Source organism: Pagrus major, chromosome 23, assembly GCF_040436345.1.
Source record: "Pagrus major chromosome 23, Pma_NU_1.0".
NCBI lineage: Eukaryota > Metazoa > Chordata > Actinopteri > Spariformes > Sparidae > Pagrus > Pagrus major.
Window position 1 is genome coordinate 23,829,789 of NC_133237.1, and position 15,181 is coordinate 23,844,969.

The window sequence follows — 15,181 nt, forward strand, 5'->3', positions numbered from 1 at the left end:
AAAAAGAGAAGTGACTGATATGCATAACCATGTGTCAATTCTTAAAATTGCCCGAAGCTAAACTTGACTGTGGAAACTGTTCCAATGGTCAGCTGGAGCATAGTTCTTCACTCACATAACTTCAGTCCAAATCGGTTACTTCGGTTTATTTATATCCACGCCCCCAGTCTTATTTTGGACATTGTTTCTCTGTGAACTCTTTCATTACACTCTGACAGGTTGTTTCAACTGACTTCTCAAATTACTAAGAGGTGATCACAGCATGATTAAAGTCCTAACTCTAATCAAAAGACCATCTTGAGTGCAAATATCCTCATCATCACCATAATCTCTTCTGTACTCCTGGAGTTATTCAGGCTGATCTGCACAGATACAATCTCTTAAATGTAAAGCCAATTCCTTTCCATCTGACCTGTGGTGTTTATTTGAGAACGTGCAATGTGCATGCTCAACACAACACTGCATAACACAGGATACGCCTTTGGGAGCTAAGGTATTAACACTTATTCCTGAGGTTAAGATGAGGTTGTGCTCCAGAGTCGTGGGAGGAGCTTCAGATGCTGCCTTGTCATCAAAGCCCTGTGGAGAAGAATGGCCACCAGACGCACTCATCATGAGGATGACCTTTCATGTCCAATTTGTGGGCATATTCTCAGTCAGCCAGTGGTGCTCACATGCAGACACAGATTTTGTAAAGCGTGTCTGAAAGACAGCTGGGAGACACAAGGCAGTGAGGACTCACACTGCTGTCCTCTGTGCTCGCGCCGGTCCTCTATGGATCAGATAGTGGTGAGCAGCATGCTGCAGAGGTCCTGTGATTCCTTCAAGGAAGACAGAAGCAAGAATGACCCCAGTGCTTGTAAGGAGCATGGAGAAAAGCTCACCCTGTTCTGTTTGGAGGACCTGGAGCCAATCTGTGGTTTATGTGGGAAAGCAGCTGCACACATTGGGCACAGGCTCTATCCCGTTGGGGAGGGTGCCCATGACTGTAAGGTAGGCACATTAAAGTAACAGGGTCGGTCACCCCTCTATCTAACAATGGTGGCACAATTTCATTGTTTGAGCTGCACATTAAGACTTTTTCCTCTGTTTAATTACTCCTCTGGCTGCAGCCAGAATGAATGATGATGGAACATCTACTGAAATATCTGTCATCTTGTTTGGATCCTGAATTTGATATATTACCTGAAGTTAACTAAAATGGATTACAATGGGAGGATAAGGGAGGATAATTCAATTTTATTTGACAATCATATTTGATTCAGTTGACCGGTTACAATAAAATCTCAAAGGCTATCCATGATTTGATGAATAATAGAAGCTGTATCTTGTACCTGGACATTGTTTTAAGTTTTTCAGCATTTTGAAAACAGTTTATTGTGTTTTTCACTAGTTTTGACTTTTATTTTCTTATTACCTTTGTGCTTCCCTAAGCCTGATATGCTGCTATGTGTGAAGGTGTTTGGTAGAGTTCATTAACATTCTAATAATAGATTTATATTTTTGGTTTGCTGTCGCCATTGGTGTCCCGAGAGGACTGAAACTCGACTCCCACAAGGTTTCTGTGACGCCACATTCATTCTACTCCTGCGCTCCGATCTATTAATGTAAATTGAATCCACTTGTTGCCATATTCTCCCTATCTGAGTTGGATGAGCTCAATCAATTTAGCTGTAATCAGGGCATCAAATCCTTTCCCATAGATTTGTACCAACTTGATATTGCACAACTTTGCATTTACAGGGAATACTGCCAGGGCAGAGAAAATGCCAGCTGAGAGCCCCACGTTGTGCTGACAGCCTGACCACCTGCCAGACTGACCCTGTTCTAAAGTGTTGATGCTCTGTCACTGACTTTATAGGAGGAGCTGAAGAGTGCGCTGCTGCCTTTGAAAGAGAAGCTGCAGCTGTACAAGAAGGCGAAAATGGTCTGCGAAGAAATGGCAGAACATGTCAAGGTACTGTCATTTCCATCAGTACATCATGTTACCTTGAACATGGCAAAGAGTTGTGTGTGGAGGCAATGATTACCCATCAATCATGTCTCTTTCCAGAACCAAGCGGAACATACCGAAACACAGATCAAAGAGGAATTTGAAGCCCTTCACCGTTTCCTGAAGGAGCAGGAGGCTGCCAGACTTTCTGCTTTAAAGGCTGAGGAGGATCAGAAGAGTCTGATGATTAACCTGCAGATTGAAGAGATGAGCAATGAAATGCTATCTCTCTCCAACACCATCCTATTAGTGGAACAGGAGATGAAATCTCATGATATCCCATTTCTTAAGGTAGATAATACTGTTGCTATTAATGACTTAAATAACAAATCTTTACCATAATATTCCTTACCGTCGTTCGTGCACATTACTAAAGTTGTCCTCTTGTTGTTTTCAGAATTACAAGGAAACAATTAAGAAGTAAGTTTTACTGCCACACCTGAGATCCAGTTGAGGTTTACTTTAGGATAATTTATCTGTAGAGACCATTCTCAACTACTCACTGCTGAAGTGTCTTTTCAGAACCTGGAGAACTACCATTGATCCAGAACCTATTTCTGGTGCTCTGGTTGATGTGGCCAAGCACGTGGGATCTCTGAAATATCAAGTGTGGGAGAAGATGAAGAGTATAATTAAATATAGTGAGTTACTCAAACAATAATTAGTCCTGTTTTATTTCAGCCCTTTTCATTCCACATTAGTAACTTCTGCATCACTTTTTTTCTCTCAAGATCCTGTTATCCTGGATCCAAACACAGCAGCAAGCTGCTTCATCCTCTCAGAGGATCTCACAGTTGTGCAGAACTGTACCCAGATTTTCAAGTTGCCAGACAACCCAGAACGCTTTGACATCAGCGCCGAGATGCTGGCGTCAGAGGGCTATACCTGTGGACGCCACAGCTGGGACGTGGAGGTGAAGGACAACACCTACTGGGTTGTGGGAATAGCCAGCGAGTCTATCAACAGGAAGGGTAAGCACGTGCTGACACCTGCAGAGGGATTCTGGTCTATAAGGTTTCGCAACGGAGAGCATAAGGCCTGCACAGCACCATGGGAGCCGCTGAACATGACAAAGCATCCTGACGTGATCAGAATAGTTTTAGACATGGACCGAGGCAAGGTGACCTTTTACGACCCTGGAGAGAGAACACCTCTCTACACCTTCAAAGAGGTCATCACACCCAGAGCCTTTCCCTACTTTTGCACGGCCTGCAAAGAGCATCCACTGAAAATCCTACCCACAAGTATACTGGTGTCAACAGACCGCTGATACACATGGGAGACATTTGCCAAACATTTTTTGGATAAAAGTCTGGTACAAGACATGAAGGGCTATCATGCTTGCAAAGGTTTGAAAATTTTTGCTTTTGAAAGAGATGACTGCGAGGACCTGCTGCACTACATGTCCAAGAAAACAAAAGCAAAATTTACCTCTTAGTTACTTTTTTTAATGAATAACATGAAACAAATTGTTTTAAAATATTTAATTTGAGTTACAACAAAAAATGTAGTCTGTGAGATCGGAAATTGTAAATACCTTCATAATCTTAAACAACTATATATATATATATATATATTACTACACAGATAAGATTTGTTACATAAAACATCAGTCACTATGTGTGACTCAGCTTTGCATGACACAAAATCACTACTGTGATTTCCACAATCCTTTGAGCTCCTTTCCAAGTAATGCATAAAAAAAATTTTGAAACACAGATCTGAAGTTTCATATAAGGCACATACAGTAACAACTTTTGTGTATTTGCAAACCCGTGCCACTGTTGTTCAGAAGTTCAAACATGACAAGTGAGATTAGTTTTTCATTGCATTAAAAAAAGAGTCTATGGTTAGTGTTTAATCTAGTTGTCTTGTGGTGTTAGAGGGCTTCAGCCTCACACAAACCCACAGCAGTAACTTCATTGCTTCACACTCAAGTATTGCTTCAACCTACACAAAATTACTCTTGCAGCATATTTTATAAATGGGCATATACCCTGTAACAGAGTTTGATGTGATACTACTCCTCGCTGTCCTAACCACATCATTGTAACATGTATCCTATTGCATTGTGGGAGGTGCCCACTCCATGTGCGGTAATGCTCAAAGGCTTTTTGAGGTGTTCATTTGCTAATTAAAAAAAAGGTATTAAAAAGGGAATAAATGCCCTTCTATTATGTCCTGGTGTGTTACTCATACAGTGTTAAAAACTTCATATGTAACATTACTCCGTACACCTATGTACTAGTAAGTAGTCCTCCCAACTCAGTTCCCTGAAAGGTTAAAATCCGGGCAGGTGGTCCACAAAGACTGACTGTTCCTGACACCAGCATGTGCATAACTTATCCTCTCTCAACAGCATCTGGCACACAGGCTGCCCTGCTACGGCCTCCATGTCATAAAGACATTCTTCCCTCAGCTAAAGCACTGTATAGCTCCTCGTCTACAGCCTCATAACGTGCAGCTCTTGCGTTCAAAAAGTAGATCTGGTCAGTAGTGAGACGTGGGTCAAATCCCTCCCTCTGCAGCCTGGTTTTCTGGATTTTAAATGTACCTATGCAAGAATGTGGAGATACATAAATGTATTTAATGGTATGAAATCATAAGTGATAGCAGACATTTTTATGGACTTAAGAGAGGACAGTTTACCTGTGGTGTCTACTTGTGGGGAGATACGCAGGAACACGGGGCGAGCATACGGTGGAAGAGCTCGCTGGACTTCCTCCAAGAAACTGTTGCAGTCAAAACTCCCTGTAGTGTCTGCAATGGCAGCCATGCCGGCCTTACCTTCCACACCTGGGACGACACATGGAGTAGTGAGTACAGTCAAAAGCAATTTGCATCAAAGAGAAAAACTAGGGCTGTCACAAATAAACGCGGTACTTTCTTTAAACTTGCTGTCGTTATTTTCTAATATACTTTCCTATTTGTGTACTTTTTCTTGAGAGACAAAGACAGTCTCAAAAGTCCATTTTTTATGTAACTTAACATGGGAGTGAGTGTTAAGAACAAATATGGTCCCGATGTAATGCTGAAAGAAGTACATATACAAAGTTAACTTTCACCTTGCACTGCCACACCATAAACAGCTACATCAGTCTGACCCAGAAGACTGCTGAGAATGCCCTCCACCTCGGTGGTGGAAACATTTTCTCCTCTCCAGCGGAACGTGTCCCCACCGCGGTCACGGAAATACATGTAGCCCAGCTCATCCATCACCAGCACATCACCTACAGGACACATTTGGATCCAAACATAACAGCAGTATAAATATGAAGAGTTCATTTGCAAAAACAAATAAATGCATTTTCATTTATTTTCCTAAAGCATGGTTTGCACTCAAGGGTTCAATCAAACCGTGTTGGTTTATTTATTTGAACTCTATATATGTATTTTGAGAAATAAAAGGACTGGTAACCTGATATATATGCAGAATCATTTTTCTTAAAGACATTGCTCGCTATCTTCTTCCTTGTAGCATCCTGGTTAGCATAGCCATCGAAACGCCGTAATGGGTCCTTTTGGTTGATACGACCCACAAGAAGCCCCGGTTCCCCTGCAAGACATGGTGGAGACTAGTGGAGTGCTTTCAGTAGAACAAAACACTTAAAAACCACATACTTCATCCACTGAAGTAATTATAGTAGTTTTTAGTATTATTTACCAGGGCGGCATGGCACACAGAGGCCCTGGCTGTTGCGAACCAGCTCCATGCTGTCCTCGTCCACCCTCACCAGACGGATTGGGTACACGTTGGGGAGAATGCGACTGTTGAATCCACAGGCTCCCACCTGGCAGGACAGAATCAGCTCAACTCTAATCCAATTCACACTTTTTGTGCAGACATAAGTAACACTGTGATTTCTGACCTTTCCATCCATGTTGGCAATGCTGCAGTTGCACTCGGTTGCTCCGTAGAACTCGCCAATCTGTGCCACCCCAAAACGTTCTGTGAAGGCCTCCCACACACTGGGACGCAACCCGTTTCCCACTGCCAGCCGAACTTTGTGGTCTTTTTCTGATGGCCGAACTGGCTGAGACAGGAGGTAGCGGCAGATTTCCCCGATATACTGCACCACCTACGACGAGAGAGCAGTCTTGTTATTGTAGCAGCACTTGATCAAAATTAATCTTTTATAGTTATTGATTTTGTAAAATATGGCACTTCTGAACATTTTCCAAACACAAGCTCTCACAGTGCAGTTGTGCTTAATGCAATCTTCCCAGAAACGGCTGGCAGAGAATTTCTTCTTCACTACCACAGTGAGTCCGTGGATCAGGCACTGACCAACTCCCATGATATTACCTGAAAAGAAGAGATAGCAAACACTTCATAAATGGAAACTTAAAGTGGAAAACTGTTCATGAAGAGCTGGAGGATACCATTACATACCTGCTGAGTGATAGAGAGGCAGGCAGTCATAGATGATGTCATCAGGGTGCATGCGAAAGGCAAAATATCCAAAAGCTGCAATTCTGTAGTAACTGTTGTGGGAACATAGGAGATATTCTCAGTCTATCATCATTTGTGCAGCAACTGCAGCAACTCTGGAGTTCTGCTTTTCTGTGAGTAACATACCGACTGTGTACCACAATGGCAGCCTTTGGCAGTCCTGTGGTGCCGGAGGTGTAAATGTAAAAAAGACGATCTGCAGAAGAGAATACAACAGAGCAGTACAATTATACGCTGCAAATTTAAGATCCATACAGGTGACTTCACAACAATCAGTCTCTGCTGGAATATCATCATATATAACCTTTAACTAGGAAGTCACACTGAAATAAGGATCTGTTTCACGTGTAAATGAAACCTATGGTTTATGTCCTAAACCTATGTCATAACACAGCGTGTAGAGAAAGCAACAATATTAAGGCATGTGTGAAGAAACTGCAGTGGGCAGTGACCACTTCCATTATTCAGTGAACCCAAAGAAAGACAGAACAGAAAATAAAGTTGTTGTTTTCATTCCACTGCATGTTTTCCTGAGCAAAACAAATCTCTAGTATGTCTCGGGTTCACACCTTCAATACTGAAATATATATCCATTAATTTCAGATTTACCATTGTTCGGGGATATGGTTTGTTATTCAGACCATACACATCTCAACAAGTAATTCATACCTACTCCAGACAGCTGTCCAGGGAAAAATGTCAATATCGGTCTTGAATTCAAAATGACTCATCCCGCTCAAAGTTCTACACGGCCGAGTGTTCACCTCATCACACTTAAGTCACATAATTACTGGAAAGCAATTTCAGTTCAGAAACCAGACAGCAGACTGAGAAAAGAATGAATTATAGGAGGACATACACACAGGGCATTCAGAATAGAGTAAAAACTAAACAACGGTTGGGTTTGAAGAGGATGTTCAGGAGGGAACTCATTAAAAAACAGATGAACTCTTAAACAGAGTCAGAGTTGAGTTCAGGAAATGAAAAGGTACTCACCGTTCATCCCTTTGGGGGGAACACAAGGTGAAGGGGGATGTCTAGCTGCAGAGGTTAGCATTGGGTCCAGAGGTTGAGCACCCAGACTGGCCAGATGTTCTGCACCGAGGTCTCCTGTACAGAACCGTACCATGGACTGGCTGAGGGAGGACCTGACCTCCAACATGGCTGAACAAGAGGAAGAGGACACCAGTCAGGTCAGTTAAAACTCTCCATTTTAAATAAGAACATGCAGTAAATACAAAAAACCTAATTCTAAATCTAAATCTGTTCAGCTCAGTGGCTGCGTCCTTTATGCTAACATTAGCTGCTAGGAGTGTGTTGCTGTTGCAGCAACTCTTTTATTGGACTTGGGCTGTTTGCTTAGTTGTACTCGATTAGCAGCAGTCTGTCACTGCCGCTGCTGCTCACTTGTTCTTTGAGTCTGGGGCTGTGTGCTTAGTGCTACCGAGTTAGCAAGCTGCTGAAGAGCAGGTTCAGAGACTGTTTACTGTGACCGCAGCACATCGTTGTCATGGCTAATCATACCCAACTATCTCATGTCATGTCATGTCACTGAGTAAGAGAACACATTATCATAATAAACATAAACAAAGAACATGGCTATTTTAGTACTCATCGCCATCAAGCTAGTATGTTAGTACTGGGACATTTTGGCTTCACTTTGCCTGCCATTCTTGTGCCACTAGCTCGCTAATAGCTTTAGCAATACATCATCCTAGCCCTGTGGAAGATTCCGGTCATACACAAAGAGTGCGCACATGCAGGCACGTAGGTAGACGGACAGGAAGCCTGTCCAATCTTTTCATACGGGCTGAATGAGACGATTGGATGGGCTTATTAGAGGCCTTCAGTAGCCACAGTTAATTTTTGATTGCTGCCTGTCCTTAAGAGATCTTCTACAAATATAACAAAAAATGCTTATGAATAACTTACCAATCCTAGCCTTCAATTGTGACTTATATTGCAATTGCAATATAAGTCAAAATATTCACATGATTTCTTTGCATATGTTTAGCCCTAGCTGTAACAAAAAGACTTAATTAAATCAAATGTCAAACTAATCATAATATAACTTCTGAAGCAATTATGCCTATAAAACTGACAAATGATAACCTCATAGAGCTGTGTGATGAGATTAAAAGAAAAGCAGAGAATACAAAATGGATGGCTGATCAAATAATGAAAACATTCCACTAACATAACTAAATTACACACTCAGGTGGGACATCACAGAGACCACAGGGACAAAGGAGTCACGTGTTTCTATTGTAACAGAGAACGAAGAGAATCAAATGTTAACTAACTTCAAAAAGAGATGGCAAAGAAGGAGTTGTGATCATCGGCAGCATGTCCTGACCACATGACATGAAGGAGACACAGTCATTATCACACACAACATGAGTGTTAAAGTGTGACGCCACAGCACGAAACGCTCCCTTGATGTTACACACAAAATGTTTCGAAATCCTGACATTTTTAAATAAGATTGATCCGTTTAACACATACTTACCATCAGCAAGCTCAGCTCCGAACACAATAGCTCGTGACCCTGACACCCCAACACAATGCAGGAGGGAATCATGGCGCAGGTTGAAGTTGATGAGTGCAGCTTCCACCCCGACCTTGGCAAAGCCCAGCCAAAGTGCCACCTGTAATGGCCTGCTTTCCATGAAGAGAGCCACCACGTCCCCAGAGACCCATCCCTGACCTCTCGCCCAGTGGGCCACTGCATTAGACAGCTCATCCAGCTGCGCAAATGTCCATGTTTCACCTGTAGCCTCATAGATCAGTGCTGGTTTATTTGGGTGGAGTTTTACTGTCTGGGCGAATATGGAAGGAATGTTACTTCCATTGCGCATGTAGCGCCACAAAGCCAGCTTCACTCTTAACAGCACATACAGGCCACTGGTGAGGGTCAGAGGAGGAAGACAAGAAGAAATTAGGAAAGTAAACATGTAGAACCACTAGCATTACCAGAGCTGTATTTGGACATATTTAAAAAAAGGACAACCTCAGCCCAAAATCAAAAATACATATTTTCCTCTTACCTGTTGCACAGGATATAATGTTGGCAGTTAACGTTTCTGCAAACCACAGATACATCTAAGGTTGACATTTTTACAATAGCAAAACCAACTCTTTCTCACGGGAAGTCGGACCATCTCCATCCATTATCGTGGTGTCCAAAAATTATATACCACATTTGGTATTTTTACCCCAAATCATAATTGTTCTCTAACCTTAACCAAGTGGCTTTAGTGTGCAAACCTAACTGGAGCATAATCACAGCGTTGTGACGAGAGGGAAATAAAAAAATCTTACCTAATCAAATGTAATGTTGCAACAAAAAGAAACGTTCAGTTTAACTCATCTGTGGTTTTGCAGAAACATACTTAGCTGCCATTTATTCTGGCTAAGTGCTATTTGTCCACATAGATTGTTTTGGTGTGAGTTGTCATGTTTTGGACACATCGGCTGTAGAGTTTGCTTTTTCCCTGTGATGTGAAAAAATATTGTTCCTATATGAAACTGCTCACAACAAGGTGTCAGGATTATTTTTGAGTATCCGTGTGCTTTTGAGTTTTTCAGATGTACTTTTCACACGCCGAGTACTTCCACTGTATTGGAGAGAAGGCAGACATCTTCAAAATCCAGCAACTCACACCAAAACAATGTGGATGGATAAAAAGCACCACAGGTGAGAGGAAATATATGCATTTTTTTTTTAATTTGGGGTTGAACTGTCCCTTTAACTTACTTCAGGTCTCTCTTGGCAGTGCGTGCTGCAATGTAGAAGTATTTCCAGGTTCTTGTGCCCAGATATACCCCAAGGCCTGCTGCCAGACTCCAGGACCAGGACACCCCGAAGAGACGCAGCATTCCCATGGACCCCAGAGAGGCTGAGACACTCGCTGCATTGTGCATTCTTGTCATGGAGAGGAAATGGACAGAGATGGGCTTTTATGATCGCCTACATGGCTTCAGTCAGCAAACAGCGTACAGCAGAACAGGCTGGTACAAACTACACACGTTTATTTTTTTTATATAACTTAATATCTAGGGCAACTTTATAAAAAACCCTGAGCAGGGATAAAGTTATCATGAAGTTACCACACATCTGTCAGCTCTGATTTAACAGACATCACCTCTCTGGCTCCACAAAGTGTCACTGTCACCCTCCAGCAGCTGAACCACACTGTTACACACAACTTACCTACGAGTCAATGGGCTGAAGCGATGTCACCTTTCACCCGATAACCCCGCCGGTCGGGGCAACTTTTCACTGAGTTACTTCCGTGGAAAATGGTCGAATATAACAAATCTCCCTCCGGATGTTGAGGCGTCGAGGAGACGTACGAAGCAGCGGGTTTTTTACAGCAACCAGTAGTTTGTAAGTGTTACAGCAGTTTTGAACAGTTCACTGCTCGTCAACGCGGTTGTTGTCAAGTAAGCTAGTAAGTAGTTTGCGTTTAAGCGATATTTTAAAAATGCGTCATACGTACGCGACTGAGTCCTGTAGGCTGGCATCTACGAGGGGAGTGGGGGGGGGGGGATCATAATTTGTGCCCGACATCCAAAAACAGACCGAAATGTGAATGAGAGCAGTGAAATGAGGAGTGAATCAGGCTATTTTCTGTACTCCATGTTGAATAGAGTCGTTGCTTAAAGAAGCACCGCCCACCCCCGGGTGAAGAGCTTTCTCCAGCGGCTCTGCCATTGGCTAAGCTCGACGCTCGTCACGCTTTCCTCGATTTTGATTGGACAATACTAACGCCGCCCAATTGCTCAACCATCAGATTTGCAGGTGGCCGCTATTGATAGTAGCACCGGCTCAGACTACTAACTACACTCTGTGAAATGTTGTGGAAGTCTGTTTCCTGCTGCCCACTGGACCCCTAGCTTTCTGAATGAGGACAATAACACAGCCAAGTTTACATTCTGACATTTTTCACAACACACATGAAAGTAATAATTTATTTCAGTGCACAGCAGTAAAAGTTCAACAACAACATGGTCAGTGCAGACTGAGAGTCGGCCTGCGTGGGTCTGCAGAGGACCTGTGTAAGGTCACTGTGGGTCGCCGTGTGTAGAAAGCAGAGTAGACTCTGAAAAGCACAGTTTTCCTCAGTAAGATGTAAACCCACGGGTCCAAGATCTGATTCCAGGAGGCCATACGCAAGGCCAGCAGAATGAACCCATGCTGTGAATCCGCTGTTGATCCAGAGCTTTGTTTGAACTGCATCACAAGAATGTGGATCTACAAGGAGAGACAAAGAATCACTCATGCAGTGTTTCTACTTTTAACATTTACTCTTAAAAAATACCTGACCGCTTAAAGGTGCAGCTTGTAAGATATGGCCACTTGTGGAGGGTTGCTAAAAAATACAGGGGGCAGTGTAACCGCTAACTGCAGGAATGAGTCCTGAAACCTGGGAAAAAGTCAGCATTTTTGCACTTCTGGTTCCCTCGTCTCAAAGTCAAGGGGTTTTCTGAATGGGTTTTCAGTTAAGGCAGGAGAGGCATGAAGCGGGAGATGATCGTGGGAGTTTTGGTATCTGCAGCAGGAAAAAAACAACAACCTCTAACTCAGTGAATTGATGATTAATTCAGACAAACCGGAGGTCATTGTAGAAAGAAAGAGAGCGTTGTATTATGTTTGAATGGACTTCTTTATAATGAGTTTTACAAAACAGTAAAGCTCTTCTTGGTTTGGTAAAAGAGAGAAAAATAGGTGTAAAAATATTTGTTGACATTTTGTTTACTTAAACCTGTTAGATTAAGTAGCAGTGTCGCTCGCATACCTCTCCCAGCTGAAACTACCAGGGTGCTATCTGACTTTTGCCACTTTTTGACTGTTTTATACTAAAAATCTGGCCATATCTTACATGTTGCCTCTCTAAGGAGAAAATGGGAACACATTCTTCAATCTAAAAGAGCAGTACTCACAAGAAAGGGGCTCCAGCATACGCAGGAAACCACAGTGATCACTACCAGTTGCACCATCATCTCCACATCCAACGAGCAAAACAAGGAGGAAGATGAAGCTGAAGAAAGGTGACGATTACGGCAAGATGCTGATTTTGTATTTGCATCGTGGGATTTCCTTCTGGCCTGCAGCAATGCCAGACCACTCACGATGTTGCAGAGCTGGGAAAAAGTGAGTGCAGTGAGGCCCAGACATGAGAAGGCCAGAACCAGACTGTAGTCACCTGTAGACGGTGGATTATGGATGGGCAAGAAACACCATGACCCGGGATACTGAGTAGTGTATGACCCTACATCAAATAAAGGTAGAACTGCCAGCACAAGTGCAAGACAGGACACAAATAACACCACTTGCCGTGCATGAGTCAATGTGATCATAGCACTGTGAAAAAATGGGTGAGTGATGGCCACACAGCGCTCCACTGCCATGGCACAGCCTAACAGCAAAGGGCATAAGCCAAAAAACACCATACTCGCCCCAAAGATCTGACAGAATTTCTTGGTGGGCTGTATTTCATACCCGTAAAGATACAGAGCAAAGGCTCCTGGGATCACATGACCTCCCAGGTCAGCCAGCAGCAAAGCCACTGTTAGTAGCAGAAATGGTGCTTTGGATTGGCGGCGGAGTCGGACACGGGCCAAGATGCCCAGAGCCGTGAGGCTGGAGATGGCACCAAATGTCATTGTGAAGCAGGACATCCCTAAACCTGAAGATTTCACAGGTGGCCAGGCGCTGCCGTTCTGCCAGCTCGGCTGCTCAGATGAATTGATCTTTAGGATCTGGTGGAGGATGGGTGGTGTAGAAGAGGTAGACAATGAACTCATGAGTGTAGGGGGTGTCCTCATCTTCAGTGTCATCTACAGAGAATTACAAGCAAAGTTAAAATACTTAATACTGGGCCACAAAGCGATAATTTTGAGCTAGTGTTTTTATGTCATCCTGTTGTGCTTTCTAAAAGGTCTCTCAAGTAATTCATCAATACCAAGACAACAGGGAAGTCCTAAATGCTAAACGGTGTACTAATGAACACTATGATACATGCCTCACTGGGTCAAATGGTCTGCCAAGGACATTTGGCATTTAGTCCTTAATTAACAGAACTACTGCCCACGTAATAATGAAGAACTGATGAAACCCTGCCAGAGCCTTTTCCACGGGTTGTTTAGTCTCCAACTATCATACGAGTACTTGCTTGCAATACATGACAAGATGCATTCTTATGAATGCTTTCAAAAAACTGTTCATCGAAAACACATAAAAAAGAAGAAGGATAGAAGGATATTACAAGGATTGTGCAGAATGTCCACATTGCAACATACAGTCAAAAGAGGAGGACATATCTTATAGTGAGACACATGACAAAGGTCCTGAGCTGGGTTTAAATTCAGAAAATATACCTTATCAAGTGAATGCACTGAGTAGAGGATTAACAAACTTTTAACGAACTTTACTGTCATGTGGAAATGTAGGGAACTTGTGTCATTTCTGCTGCTTTAGTGTGGTTGGGTTGCACAACAGGCTCCCATCTTGAAATCTCCCACCTGCCACAAACCTACCTTGCTCATTTATTTTCCACTCTGTAAAAGCTTCTTGCTCTAGTAAAGTAATCAGGCTGTTTGTGGAGGATAAACACTGCATGAGTAAGCCAAATAAACACAAATTATATTGCAGTCAAATGTGCTTTGCTGATGGTTAACACACCATTTAACAACCAACATTATTGATGAAAATCTATCTGAAGATACAAATGTTCACACATAAGGTAGTTTTGAAGTTTTATTCATGTTTAGGTTCAGTCTTGTTCGCAGGCTTCCCTAACCCGGAAGTAGCGATGGTAACCCAATGAACCGCATCGTTACTTTGAGTAAACTAAGTACACAATTTCTACATATATTTTTAAAAATGTTTTGAACCAAACCTAAAGAGAAACAAAAGTTATTTACAGTAATTATAATTCATTATAATTATTTTGGCAACAATAGTTTTGTTTTTGTTTTGCTACTTGATCTTTGATGTCATTGACCTTTACCTGCACGATCTGCATAACCAGTTTTTCACCCTTTTATGACGCATCCTGCATCAAATACTAAGCTTGATATTTGTAACAGGTTAATGGATTCATACTCTCCAGGATCCCAGCAGTAATGTGCAGGCGCCTTCTTAGGTACGTGGATGGAAATCTTAGAAGAGCACTTCAATCGCAAAAAGAGCTGACATGTCTTTTTATTAGAAGACATCAAGAAAGTCAGAACTACATCTAAATGTAGTCTGGTAGGATCGATAGGATCCTTTGAATCTCGATACCTGTGTGCTTTGTGAGCCTCCTCCACAGAAACTGTTGAAGTTACAGACCTCTTAAGGTTAAAAAAGACCGCTTGCAGCTTTGGAGGAATTGAATAAACTACGCTGCTTCTCCTTGTGTTAACACCATTAACTCACAGCTGATCAAACAATCTAATGGTTGTATCATCTTGTTTCATGTATTTTATTCCACATTGTTTTGATTTAGCTTTTCTTTCTGTTTCCTCCCTCTTAGTTCTTCAATAAGCGGTGTACCTACACAGAGAGAAAGGACCTCCCTTGAGAGTGTGAGGAAATTACAGAGGAAATCCATGATTAAACAGAAACCAGGGTCACATGCAAGATTGGGAGGATGTGATCAGTGGCCAGAGAAAGTCATGTTTGACATAATTTACCATGGAAACTCCTCACTGTATCTTTTCTCAAACATCGAGATGTCTCTAACTCT

The 15,181-nt window shown here is 42.4% G+C and overlaps 3 protein-coding genes across 3 annotated transcripts; 1 reads left to right on the forward strand and 2 right to left on the reverse strand.

Annotated features, from left to right (window-relative positions):
* Nucleotides 1–591: 591 nt before the first annotated feature.
* On the forward strand, nt 592–3,263 carry trim35-13 (tripartite motif containing 35-13). Its single transcript, XM_073495017.1, has 6 exons — nt 592–993; nt 1,862–1,957; nt 2,054–2,284; nt 2,391–2,413; nt 2,516–2,634; nt 2,725–3,263. The coding sequence occupies exons 1-6, from the start codon at nt 592–594 to the stop codon at nt 3,261–3,263; spliced, it is 1,410 nt and encodes a 469-aa protein (XP_073351118.1).
* Nucleotides 3,264–3,462: 199 nt separating this feature from the next.
* slc27a1a (solute carrier family 27 member 1a) lies at nt 3,463–11,120 on the reverse strand. Its single transcript, XM_073494766.1, has 13 exons — nt 10,660–11,120; nt 10,204–10,371; nt 8,956–9,350; nt 7,443–7,610; nt 6,573–6,642; nt 6,387–6,478; nt 6,190–6,299; nt 5,863–6,072; nt 5,658–5,784; nt 5,412–5,549; nt 5,059–5,223; nt 4,643–4,789; nt 3,463–4,547 (listed from the first exon to the last, which is right to left on the reverse strand). The coding sequence occupies exons 2-13, from the start codon at nt 10,368–10,370 to the stop codon at nt 4,390–4,392; spliced, it is 1,947 nt and encodes a 648-aa protein (XP_073350867.1). The 5' UTR covers nt 10,371; nt 10,660–11,120; the 3' UTR covers nt 3,463–4,389.
* A 340-nt stretch (nt 11,121–11,460) lies between these two features.
* ptger1c (prostaglandin E receptor 1c (subtype EP1)) lies at nt 11,461–13,289 on the reverse strand. Its single transcript, XM_073495018.1, has 2 exons — nt 12,393–13,289; nt 11,461–11,703 (listed from the first exon to the last, which is right to left on the reverse strand). Exons 1-2 carry the CDS (start codon nt 13,287–13,289, stop codon nt 11,461–11,463), a joined length of 1,140 nt encoding a protein of 379 aa, XP_073351119.1.
* Nucleotides 13,290–15,181: the final 1,892 nt, after the last annotated feature.

What these genes read in the sequence shown, in the direction of transcription:
- slc27a1a (XM_073494766.1), bottom strand. Translation starts at nt 10,370, where the DNA reads ATGCACAATGCAGCGAGTGTCTCAGCCTCTCTGGGGTCCATGGGAATG. An exon ending in CTGTGTGCCATGCCGCCCTG is followed by an intron (nt 5,550 to 5,657) that starts GTAAATAATACT and finishes CATGTCTTGCAG; the next exon opens with GGGAACCGGGGCTTCTTGTG. An exon ending in CCCACAAGTAGACACCACAG is followed by an intron (nt 4,548 to 4,642) that starts GTAAACTGTCCT and finishes ATTCTTGCATAG; the next exon opens with GTACATTTAAAATCCAGAAA.
- ptger1c (XM_073495018.1), bottom strand. Translation starts at nt 13,289, where the DNA reads ATGACACTGAAGATGAGGACACCCCCTACACTCATGAGTTCATTGTCT. An exon ending in TATGCTGGAGCCCCTTTCTT is followed by an intron (nt 11,704 to 12,392) that starts GTGAGTACTGCT and finishes CTCTCCTTGTAG; the next exon opens with ATCCACATTCTTGTGATGCA.
- trim35-13 (XM_073495017.1), top strand. Translation starts at nt 592, where the DNA reads ATGGCCACCAGACGCACTCATCATGAGGATGACCTTTCATGTCCAATT. An exon ending in AGGGTGCCCATGACTGTAAG is followed by an intron (nt 994 to 1,861) that starts GTAGGCACATTA and finishes CTGACTTTATAG; the next exon opens with GAGGAGCTGAAGAGTGCGCT. An exon ending in ATGATATCCCATTTCTTAAG is followed by an intron (nt 2,285 to 2,390) that starts GTAGATAATACT and finishes TGTTGTTTTCAG; the next exon opens with AATTACAAGGAAACAATTAA.